The sequence below is a fragment of the Podarcis bocagei genome (assembly GCF_964188305.1).
Source record: "Podarcis bocagei genome assembly, chromosome: 13".
Lineage (NCBI taxonomy): Eukaryota > Metazoa > Chordata > Lepidosauria > Squamata > Lacertidae > Podarcis > Podarcis bocagei.
In genome coordinates this window covers 35,568,722-35,581,315 of record NC_138138.1, presented here as the reverse complement: position 1 = coordinate 35,581,315, position 12,594 = coordinate 35,568,722, and the positions used below count along the sequence as shown (strand labels likewise).

At 47.5% G+C, this 12,594-nt stretch overlaps 1 protein-coding gene across 1 annotated transcript; it reads right to left on the bottom strand.

Moving 5' to 3' along the window:
* Positions 1 to 316: 316 nt before the first annotated feature.
* Positions 317 to 8,707, bottom strand: LOC308571964 (claudin-4-like). The gene is made up of 2 exons (XM_081167618.1): positions 8,582 to 8,707; positions 317 to 1,307 (listed from the first exon to the last, which is right to left on the bottom strand). The coding sequence occupies exon 2, from the start codon at positions 1,282 to 1,284 to the stop codon at positions 640 to 642; it is 645 nt and encodes a 214-aa protein (XP_081023744.1). The 5' UTR covers positions 1,285 to 1,307; positions 8,582 to 8,707; the 3' UTR covers positions 317 to 639.
* Positions 8,708 to 12,594: the final 3,887 nt, after the last annotated feature.

The following is a 12,594-nucleotide window of genomic DNA, read 5'->3' as shown; positions in this document are numbered from 1 at the left end:
ATAAAAAACAGAAATAAAATGGCATTCAATATGAAATGCATGCATGGTGAATTGCAGTGAGTTAGGAAAAAGGGAAAAAAAGAGACCACATCACTTTTGTTTACAAACAACATTGTACAACGCATCACAGCTTTATAACTCATTTCTGGAGTACCCGTTTCCACCCCCCACTTCTGCCCCCAAATGGAGACCATATTGAACGGTGACCTCCAGGACAATATTAGTAGTTTTAGTCCCCTGATGAGCATCCAGGAAACCTAAGAACAAAACCCACATTGATCATTAAGAACTACTTGGAAATGACTTTTCTTTTCCCCCCCAAGGTCCAGCATCTCTTCTACATACATCGAGGAGAACCAGTTAAGAGTAGAAAATGTTCTCTAGAAGCAGAGCTCTGACTTCCGTAGGGCAAGTCTGTACAATAATGTAGTGGTAACATTTGGGGGTGGGGAAAAATACTGATGGGACAAGCACATTGGAAAGTCATGGGATTATCAGATGCTCTGTTCTTTGGATGGATGGGTATTCTCTGTGCAGAGCCCCAGTAGGGATGCATCTCTGCTCCTCCAAAGGGGACCCAAGCAGTAGTGAGCTTCAGGTTGGCAACGATGACAGCTTTGTTTTCCTGAGGTGGCGTTCCTAAACGTAGTTCTTGCTGGGGTAATCACTGTGGGGCTGAGAGGCAGCAGCTGTGTACCGAGCGCTGTAGTTGTTGCTCTCCTTCTTGGGGCAATTGCAGCAGAGCAGAGCTCCTCCGAGGATCAACAAGGCAGAAGATGCCCAGCCGATGTAAAGGGCAGCTCCCAGCTCCCTCTTCTGGGCATCGATCACCATCGGGTTATAGAACTCGCGGACGATGGTGTTGGCTGACCAGCACACGGGGATGAGGCAAAGGATCCCTGCCACTATGAAGACTGCGCCAGAGACAATCATTATGCGGGCCTTGGTGTCCTCGTCTTCAACGCAGTTGGTGCACTTGGCCCCCACGATGGCAACCATCAGAGCCAGAGCAGCCAGGAGCACAGAGATGACCATCAGGGCACGGGCTGTCTGCACATCCTGAGAAAGGGCCAGCATGGAGTCGTAGACCTTGCACTGCATCTGCCCGGTGCTCTGCACCACGCAGTTCATCCACAGCCCTTCCCAAGTGATCTGCGCCACGACAATGTTGTTGCCAATGAAAGCGGAGACTTTCCACATGGGCAGGGCACAGGTTATGATGGTCCCAATCCAGCCCACCACTGTCAGGGCCATGCCCATAATCTGGAATCCAGCAGAGGCCATGACTCAAGGTGAAGAAGACAACCCTGTAGAGAATACAAGCAAGGACACTTTTAATGCATATCCCCAGAAAGTCATTGTTACCCTTTGTGTTCTGGGGCAAGAGACCTTGTCCTCAGTGTTTTAACACACGCTACACAACTTTCTCCACGTTACATTCTAAATAAGTCTTAGGTCACCCATCTCCAACTTGGAAGTCTCCAGCTGTTGTTGCCATCCCTCTCTGACCATTGGCCATGCTGGCTGGGGCTGATGAGAGTTGTAGGCCACAACATCCAGAGCACCAGCTCGGGGAAGGCAGGTTTAGGCCAATTCAACTCTTGGTGGCTAAATGGAAGTCCTTTTGTTCAGAGGCAGCAAAGCTACAAAGCTGGAAATATTTGTTGCCTTAGTGAGCCTCACTTGCTGCCTTCCTGCAAGGATCTACACTCTAGAGAGCAGCATTCCCCAGCCTTGGGTCTCCGGATGTTGTTGGACTACAGTTCCCATCATCCCTGACCACTGGCCCTTCTGGCTAGGAACAGTGGGAGCTGTAATCCAACCACATCTTAGGACACAAGGTTGAAAAAGCTGCTCTGGAGGAACCCTCGTTCTGATCCAGCAAAGCTCATGCGTGGTACACACACAACCCTGGCACTTGCAGAAATATATTACTGGAGTCACCTTCAAATGAGACCCAACTAACACAATTTAACAAGATGTTAACGTTGTCTTGAATAAGTGACAGAGCTGTGCAGCAGGCCATTTCTCAGGCTGCACAGCCCATATAGCGTTGAAGGGCTCCCCTTGTCAAGCCAGTTTTCCCTTGTCACTGAGGGGCGGTGATCATGGATTAGCTGCATGCAGTTATACAACCTGTTTTTTCCAGAAAACCAGGCGTCGTTACTTGTTTTGTTGCCCGCCCATTATTGGGGTTAAATTTTAAGGCGGCTGCAGCGGCAGTGGGGGGGAGAGATCCCTTCAGGCTAAGTATAGGTTGGAATGAGGTTTCTTTTGCCAAGCTTCAATTCATGCCCCCCCCCAATATGGTGGGGAAGAGAAGCGCTCTAAACTCAGTTAGTGCTTATCACTAGTTTGCATAGGCAGAAGCAGCTCACCAAGCACCAGAAAGTCACACACTTGGTAGCATTTTCTGTGCCAGCTTTGAAAAAAGTTACAGGATAATCTTGGTACAGGACAACCCAACTCCTACCATATGCACTCTGGAGAGACTAAGAAGATTATTGCAGGATCAGGCCAGTGGGCCCATCTAGTCCACCATACTGTTCTTACAATGGCCAGCCAGACACCCATGAGAAGCCCAAAAGCTGGACATGGGTGCAAGACAACTCTCCCCTGCCCTGCAGCTGCTAGCAACTGGTATTCAGAAATTATGTAGAGCTTGGTGGCTGAGCCCTTGTGGAAGATTCCTGGTTCAATACCTGGCACCTCCAGGTAAAAGGGGAGGTGATGGGAAAGACTCTACTGAAGAGGGGCAAGCCCAAGGCATTTCGCTGCCTAAGGCAGAGAAGATTGCACACTTTCCCCCAATCCCCGTACAGATGCCAACTGAGCTGGCAGTTGAACCTTAATTAAAGGCTGGTGATGGGATAATGTCCTCCACCCAAGGCAGCAAGGTCATTTAGGGGACAAGGACACACCCATGTTCTGTCCTCCTGCAGAGGGAAATGGCCAGGCGGCCTTAGGAGGAATAGTACCCCCAAACACCTGTCACCTGAGGCAGTTGCCTCACATGGAGTAAAGGTTGGGCTGCCCAAGATCCCAAAAGCTAATGGCAGCCAGGAGTGGACAATACTGGGCTTCGACAACATTTGAGGTCAATTCACATACCATGAAAAACCATGGTTTGGCATTAAAATAAGCAAGCCATGTGCTCCAGTTCAAAGGATTGCCTCTTCTTTTTTTAAAACAAAACGAAACGAAACACAAGGCCCGTAGTTTGCAACTGCATCTGAACTGGCAGATGCTGGTTTGTGCTTCCTCCCAGCCAGGACTGAAAGCCAAAATTTAAAGTTGGTTTGCAGTCCTGGCTTAGAGATCCAGACCAAACCAGAGCTGGCCAGTTCAGAAGTTAGTTGACAACTAATATGTCTTGCACTAAAGGAGATAAGTGCCCTTTCCTATTGCTTTATTTTTCCTGGATTCTAGAGCAGCGCCTGCTCTCTCCTCTCTCTCTCTCTCCATTTTCTATGTAGTTTCAGAATGACTGGAAAGGGCAACATTTTGTTTACTGAAAAATAAGCTGATGTTTTTATTTCAGATTAATCCAGAACACTTTTACCTGTGGCACCACCCATGATTGGTTTCAACAGTGGGTGCCTCTTGGCAGCAACATGCAACGCCCAACAGAATGTGGACTTTGGTGGGGTGGGTGAGAAGGGAAGCAACTCTGAATTCAAATCTGTCCAGACACGAAGCTCATTGAACACTGTTTGGTTAAGCTGAGTGTGTGTGTGTGTGTGTGTGTGTGTGTGTGTGACTTGCTTATCTCTCAAGACTCTTGCGAAGATGCAAGTGGAGTGACTCATGTGTGCCATACAGAGTTCTTTGATTCCATTGCTGTATTTGTAAAATCAGCCAGCCAGCCAGCCCCCACCATCCCCATAAGAACATAGAGCTGCAATCCTGCCGTTTTCAAGCCATACCCTGCCCAAAGAACAGAAATTAACCAAGCTGGCACTGCATAATGGTCAGGTTGGGCCCCAAGAGAGGCCCAAGTTCAAATCCCCACCTTGCCACTGAGGTTGCTGGGTCAATCACTGTCTCTCTGCCTAACCTACCTCACAGGGTTGTTGTAGTCAAGATAAAAAAGGGGCAAGGGGGGGAGGCATGTAAGCCACTGTGATATTATTGGAAAGGGAGGATATATACAAGTAACGTCTACTGATATTTTTGGTTTTCCATTAAATGTGCAGTATTAGCTGACCTAAATTTTTGCAAGCAAGAATTGTTGGCTGTTCATAAACCCCACCTAAAATTCTACAGATGAACTTTGCCCCTCCTCCCCAAAGTAGTGGGACTGTAACTAGTTGTAGGAGGACTTTGGGCATACAAATTTTCAGGGGTGCCCTGTGCGATGCCAAAATTTGGTGTGCCCCATCTTCCACCTTTGTCACAGCGCTCCCTGTGGCGCCCAGCGTAGGTGAACTGGGACTCAGCTATACAGCTGCAAATAAAACAATTTTAAGTATGTTTTAAGTACAATATACAATGTGACACTAGATGGCGATGGAAAATTCAATATTTTTTAAAAAAACTTTTTTTAATTAAAAAAGCATTTTCAAAACAGTTTTTATATGTGCGTATATTCCACCCAGGTCATGCTCCCTTAAATCTGCCTCGGATTGTAGCAGCTGAAGTCCCCACAATTCATGACTTTGAAAATCAGGGCAACCTGCTAAAGGAGTTGGCAGGGAGGGGTTCATTGGGTGGCTTATGCTGTGGTAGAGGTGTGGCAGCTGACCTTAGGATCCTGTCTTCTCAGAAGAGAACACCTGTGTTTTAAGCAATGCTCCCACCTGACTCATAGAGGCCGGAGATAGCCTAGGTAGGCGATACTCTTATTTGACTCAGAAACAAGGCCTAGCTTCTGACTCATCTGGTCAGGCAAAACCATTCAGGATTAGCCTTCAGACTCTAAACAAAGCCGGATAATATAGATAGTTCTCTTTTTCTCCTCCTCATACTGAGCAGGGCAGAAGAAAAACAACACTCCCTCCCTCCAACTCATCAGGCACCTAGAATAGCAGCGGTTGCACAACTGGTTGTTCTCTCAAGATCCGCTTTGAGCAGGTAGAGAGGGACACCTGCCCTAGGAGCAACCTCAAGAATTGCATCATCTTCTGCCCTCAGGACTCGGCAAGGTAGTTTGTTGCCACTGGCACTCCGCAACATTAACTGAAGGGAAAGAACAGTATAATTTGGCGACCTATTTCACAACTATTAGGCAAGAGATACATGCCATTCTCCTCAGCGCTGTGGCTCACTTGTTTGCAGTGTCTGTGTGGGGCGGGGGAGGAGGAATGTCCTCATTGTTTTAGTCAAAGCTGGGTATTTAGGTTTCAGCCCACCTCTGCCCCATGGCTCCAGGCAAGTCAGGCGACAAGGACATGTACAGCAAGAAAGCACTACAAACATCCAGTGGGCTCTCTCTGGGAGGAAACAGTGGTTTGGATGGGGCATCACCTCCTTCCCACCCCCATTAAAACAACCGGCACATGCCTGGACACAAACTATACATTATGCAAGGGGTCCATGATCAGAACTCACCCAACATTTTGCTTTACATTGGCATGTCAACGGGGAAGCTCCAAATTCAGTAACAGCAGTAAGAGTTAAGCCCTACACAGTCTTGGTTGGGGTAGGTCTGTGCAGAATTGAATCTTTAAAAATATTTACAAATCACCTTTTCTCAGCAAGTCCAAGGCACTCAAGCAGGTGCTCAGTATCACTACTATTACTTAAAAGGCAGAGCTAAGTGACTGAACAGGTCAATTTGGAGCTTCAGTTGGGGAGCCATGCTCAGGAAAAAACTTGATGTTGCAAACTTGATAGATGATCCAGGGCAATGCTTTTGCACTATGTTCCATTTCAGCTGCATACAGCAATTGATTGTTAGCTTATTACCATGGAGCTCAGTATTTTTTTAGCCAGCATAAATAAAAATGGAGCTGGGGTTATGAGACTAAGTAAAGCACAGAACAGACTTCTCCTGGAAGCTGCATACTTGGCCCCCCAAAAGCCCTTAATGCTGATTACAACAAAGGAGATGCTGGATGTGTCAGGTTAATGATAGAGAAACATAGGCAAGTAGCAACAAGTCTCTCCTCCCAAGTCCAAGCCTGGTTTTCTACGTCCACCAACCATGCTGCCTGAGGCTGATGGGCTTGGAGCCCAAAACCATTCAAGGGCATCCAGGTTGGGGGAAGGCTAGTCCAAGGAAGGATTTAGGAAGAACCTACGCAGGGTTGTGTACTGAGCTAAACTGATCACACCAGCACCGCCATTTTCTTTCTCAAAGAGGAAGAGAAGACAAAGAGATAAGGAAAGAAACATACAGGAAGGAGTTCTACATGGATCCTTTGTTGTAAATAGTGTCTAACAGCTTCCTCAGCCCTCCAGATGTTTTGAGACTACAATTACCACAATCCCTGATCACTGGTCCTGCTAGCTAGGGATCATGGGAGTTGTAGGTCAAAAAAATCAGGAGGGCCGAGGTTGAAGAAGCCTGCTTAATGTTTTAGAAGAGGCAGAATACCACCTGTGCAATAAGCTCTAGGACCTGATTTTGTAATTAAGTTCTGGTAAATACCACTTTTTTAAAAATAAAATCAGTAACAAGTTGCAATTTTTTTTTCAACCACCCACTGCCTCAGTCAATGTGTGTATCTATTTAAAGCCTCAGGGGAGGTTTACATCACATGAAGAAGATCACACCCTTTTAAACCATGTTAATCCAGGGCCAATTCCAACCATGTTTTACGGTATAGTTTTCAGCTAGTTTAAAGGACCAACTTTACCTTCCTTCACAGGTGCAATAAACCCAACCAAAACACAATGCCATCTTGCTTTTCAGGTGGCTCTAAAAATCAACCCTACTTCTCCCTTTTCTACTCCCAAAACTAAGTAACACAAGTCTAGTCTGATTTAGAATTAAACACTTTAGACACAGGTCTTAAGTAGTGTCTAGTTCTCATTATCCCAGTGTTTGGGAATACCTGTATTAGGACCAACCAAATGTCACAAAAACGTGGCAAGCTTTTGAGTTATTTAGGCAAGAGGGTGGGGTGCTTGATGAAGAGTTATGGAGAACTCAAAAGCATGCCACGTTTTGTGAGTTGTTGGGCAATGCATTTATTAGAATCAACCAAAAAATGTATTACCTTTGGACTCTGCCCTCCCCCTATGGATCAACCAATACACTAACAAGAACTTTGAAAAAACAGTATGTTACAGACGTGTGAAATCCACCTGTCGCAAGGCTCCTTTCTAAACATCCCCCCATGGTTACAGGGTCCTCCCCCCCCCCCATTTCCAGAAGACAAGGCAAAGCTCCGACTCTAGCCCTACTTATTCTGCAGCCCCAAAACTCTCGAGAGGAGAAGGCAAGTCTTAGGAGCTGCAGAAATCGACCTCTTATGCCTGCTAGGTGGGTGGGGTGTACGGGCGCAGGTATGGCGGGAGAATCATCAGCCCTTATGGAAGGTTTCCCAGCCTCTGGGACAAAGAGACACGAGGTCACTGGGTGCCTGCGCTCCAGGGAACAAAGGTTCCCCACCTCCGCCACACGTATGCCTCGGGCGGGGCCGGGGCGTGAGCGGGGGGGGGGGGAGGGGGAGAAGAAGGCGGGGCCGCCCTCCTCGCTTTGTCCATGCCCTTCAACCGAAACTGTCCCCCCCTTCCTCTTTCTTCTCAAGGGGGTTTCAGTGGGAGTCCAGCTCGCCACCGAAACATCACGGCGCCACCCATTCCCTTGCTGGGACATTGGAGGCGAGGGGAGAGGATGCCTTTGATATGGGCAAGGGAGGGAGGGGGGAGCGCGGACCCACAACTCCAGCCCTTTCCCACCATGAAGTTCCCAGCAAAGTTAAGAAAGCCATTTCTCTTTGCCGCTTAAGTTCCCCTGGGAGCACTGCACCCACGGAACTCCACGAACACAAGCTATCCATGCCCGCTCGTTTCAACGGGTCTACTCTCGCGTAGGGATCTGGGCTCACAATGCCTCTCTAACCCTTTATTTAGCGGGCAATTTTTTAACTCTTCCAATAGCTTCTAGAGAAGGCAGACCTATCGCTCCCGAGACCAAAAGGAGCGAGAGAACTCATCTCACGACAAGTCCCTAAATTAACGCTCGGGCGTTTATTGAAGACGCCCGTAAACGAAAGCGCTTTCCGCACCTGCTTTAAGAGTCCGCGGGTCAAGCGCGAGTTTCACCACTCGCATTAATCTTACCCCCAATCCAAAGAGAGCAAATCTAAATCTGTTCCAAGATTTACCAAATATCGCAGGAGAGCGAGCGTCCTTTGGGAAGGAGCGCGGAATATAATTTAATAAATGAAGGACTTATTTAATACTGTCTAATATACCGCGTCGATCCTTGGGGAAGGGACCCAGGCGTCCTGGCATCACTCCTCAAGGCATCCCGCGGGACCCACATAACGCAACAGATTTTTAAAAACTTTGCCTCGCACACAATATCAAGTCTTTAAAACAAAGTAAAACTAGTTAACCCATTTCCACCCTGCAGATCACCAATCTCACTAGCCCCCCCGCCCCCCCCAGCTAAAGTCTCTTCCCTTACCTGTTGACGGGACCCAAGGAGCGAAAAAGCTTCAAATCCTCAGGAGGCAAGTTGGAGGCAACTTTCCTGGAGGGGCCGGCTATATACCCCTCTCATCCTCCTCCTCAGCCCTCCCCCCCAGACCACACCCCTCTCATCCCTGATGACGTCAGTGGCAGGTGAAACTGGCGGCCTGGGATAGAAAACCGTCGGGAGGAAAAGCCCCCAAAAGAGGAGGGGGGGGGCAAGGAGAAAGAGAGACCGAGACGGGCTTGCCCCACCCAGGGCGAAACTGGCGCGAGCGAGCAAGCGCACCTGGGCGGAGGAAGGGGCGCGCTGGCGAAGAGGATCTGGTCGAAAAGTTCCCAGGTGCTCGCCGTCGAAGCGCTCCTTAACCCAGCCCGGCCGGACTTTTACTTTTTTTACTTTGGCCAGCATTATTATTATTATTATTATTATTAGGCCAGTAATATCCGCGGAACTCGGTGGGGGACTTCCTTGGGAGCAAGCGTGACCCGGATCGGGCTGCAAGAACTTGGGAGGAAGCAAAATAATTCCCCTCGGTGGCACGAATGCAGTGCAGCCCCGTGGATTAACCGCGAGGCCAATAAAGGGGCCATATAGAGTTTAACCTTAGGCGCTTCAGATTTTTAGGCTTTTCGGTTTCCTGGGTCAGCCACGGAGCCCGCCCGGTCACCTTGGGCCAGTCGCTCCTTATTAGCCTTCTCTTCCTCCCAGATATTGTTTCTTTTGAGGGGGAATCCAGGTACATAGAAGACCGTGTGGTGAGGCAAGACATCATTCCTGTCTTGGCCACAGCCAAAACCAGGGAAAGGGTGCGATGGTGGGAGTTTGGAGGAGTATTGTGGATTATTTGTGTTTTGACGATTTTCTCCTCAGAATCATAAGAGTTGGAAAGGTCATCCAGTCAGACCCCCTACAATGCAGGGATCTCTTGCACAAGGTGGGTTTTGAACCCACGACCCTAAGATTCAGCCTCACCATCCACTAACTGAGATACCCCATATGATTTGATTTGAATACATTTGTTATTTTTAGATCATTTGTTTGATGCCTATATGTGCGTTCCCGTCTGTATGTAGACTCTCTTAAAAAAGCAGCCCCAACCCCAGCCTGGCAGACACAGGATGTGTCCCTACTTCTCCTGCCAGTTGTGGGGGCAGGCGAACTTCCTACTCAGAGATACGCCAGAATGGAGCAGGTGTAGCAACCGGGCCCCATGCCATCAAAGATCAGCAGCGGGGCTGGCTCAAGCCATCCCTATTATTATTGGCTGCTTTATAGCCTGCTGAATTTGCCAAGCTGGATTTCTGAGGGCTACCACTGATCGATGTCTTGGTGGTGGTAATTCTGCCCACCTACATGACAATTCTAGGGAGAGTGCCACGTCTGAGGAGTGATGCTGGCACCACTTTGCGGGGCAAGAGGCCAGTGTGGGCTGTTTTGGGTCTGAGCAGACTGAGGCCTCTACTGCATGGGTAGGCAAACTAAGGCCTGGGGGCCGGATGCGTCCCAATCACCTTCTAAATCCAGGCCGTGGACAGTCTGGGAATCAGTGTGTTTTTACATGAGTAGAATGTGTCCTTTTATTTAAAATGCATCTCTTGGTTATTTCTGGGGCATGGGAATTCATTCATCCCCCCCCCAAAAAAATATAGTCCGTCCCCCCACAAGGTCTGAGGGACAGTGGACCAGCCCCCCTGCTGAAAAAGTTTGCTTAACCCTGCCCTACTGCATCCAATCTCTTCCCCCTTCACCAGCACCGCAGATTGGGGTTTTGGATTGGAGCCTCTCAGCCAGTAGTTTAAGGGTGTTAGGAGTTGATGGGAGACCCCTGTTCTCCTCCCAGAGCTACAGAATGGTTGAACAGTCATTCGCTCGTCATAAGGAATTCTGGGAATTGTAGCTCTGAGAGGGGAACAGGAGTCTCTTCACAAGTCTGAGCACTCTTAACAAAATACACTGCCCAGAAGGTTATTTGGGGGTGGGGGTGGCCATGACTGTTAAAAGTAGCACCACAGTGCTCTGAATCTGTGGTGGGAATGTGGTCACTGTCTTGCATGTCCTTTTGCAAATTCAGTGGATTGCTAATGCGATGAGGAAGGAACAAGTTCATTCCAAAGGCTGCTTGTCATGATTCTTTTTTTAAAGTGGCCCTACCCAAGATCAGTTCTTAAGGATGTCTCATGTGTTTGTTTTTTTTAACAGCTGTTTAAATAAAGTCTTCCTTCAAACCACACCTACTTTCCCAAAAGCCCGGACTTCTTGCTCTGTAATGAGAAAGGAGTGTATGCTAAGGATTCTTGCCTTTATACCAAATGGTTGAGAACTGGGCCCTGGTAAACATTTCCTGTGTGGACTTTAGAGACGCTCTTACCCTCCCTTGGACAAGAGTGTCATCAGGCGATGATTAAGAACATGAGCTGTGAGCCTGGAAGGCCCTGATTCAACCAAGAATACTCAATGGGCAAAAACTACAACTCTACCAATCTGAAATATAGTACCGGCCTACCTTACAGGGCTGTTGTGTGGGGCAAACATTTGATAAGGTTGCATCCCATCACTTAGGAAAAGTACTTTATATATTTGTGTGTGTGTGTGTGTGTGTGTGTGTGTGTGTGTGTGTGTAATCATTTTTATTGGTTTTACAGATACAAAGATACAAATACAAACTACTAGTGTTTATTTGTATCTGTAAAGAGATTATCTTTGTATCTTTGTACAGTCATACCTCGGGTTGAATGTGCTTCAAGATGAGCGTGTTAGTGTTGCGCTCCGCGGCAACCCGGAAGTAACGGAGCGGGTAACTTCCGGGTTTCGCCGCTTGCGCATGCGCAGACGCTCAAAATGACATCACACGCATGCACAGAAGCACCGAAAAGCGACGCGTGCGCGCGCAGATGTGCCGTCGCTAGTTACGTTTGCTTCTAGATGCGAACGGGGCTCCGGAACAGATCCCGTTCACATCTAGAGGTACCACTGTATCTGTAAAGAGATTATCTGCATCTTGGGACTTCTCCCATCCCCTCCATGGAGTCTCATTTTAAACCTCTACAACTGCATATTCATCTATACTCCATTTTTTTTTACCAAACCATATTGCCCATAGTAATTTATACACTGCAAGTGGACTCCAAGGTAACTTATGAATTTTTCCCATTCTTTTATAAAGTTTTTACCCTCTTGGTTTCTGAGTTTTCCAGTCAGTTTTGCCATCTTAGCATAGGCCATCAGTTTGGTTTGCCATTCTTCTTTGGTAGGGACTTTTATCTTCTTTCCAACTTTGGGCTAATAACATCTGGGTGGCTGTTGTTCCATACATAAAAAGTCTTTTCTGCTCCTTTGGTAAGGAAAAGTACTATATAAATGATATTGCAGTTGACTGTGAACATTGGGTCCAAAGCTGAGCAACTCTTTGTGGACCTTGCCCTCTTCACATGCTCAGAGGCAGCCACAACTTTTTTCATTACATTCCAGGCACTTAAAGCAGATCTTAAACCCCCCCCCCTGTTGCAGATTATCTACTTCTACAATTTTAATTATTTTATTCACACTATTTATAGATCACTTGTGTGTAATAAAACTTCAGAGCAGTAGAAGAAGTTGAGAAGAGCCCTGTTTGAATCAGAACAAAGGTCCCATCTAGTCCAGCATCCCATTTCCTACAGTTTCCAAACAATTGCTTCCAGAAGACTCACAAACAGGCTCGAAGGCAACAGCTCTCCTCATTTTCGCTCCCTCCCTTGGCAACTGGCATTCAGAGGTAGACAGTCTCTGAGACTGGAGGTTCTGCTTAGCTATTGTGGCTAATGGCTTGTACCTTTGCTGAACTCAATCCCCTTTTCAAACTGTTACAGAAGATCATTACAGTAGCCGCATTTTGAGACAGCAAATTCTGCGAATTGGATTGCAACCCTAAGCAGGTATACTCAGCAGAAAGTCCCACTGTGTATAATAAAAATAAAAAAATTCCTTCCAGTAGCACCTTAAAGACCAACTAAGTTAGTTCTTGG

What these genes read in the sequence shown, in the direction of transcription:
- LOC308571964 (XM_081167618.1), bottom strand. Translation starts at nt 1,284, where the DNA reads ATGGCCTCTGCTGGATTCCAGATTATGGGCATGGCCCTGACAGTGGTG.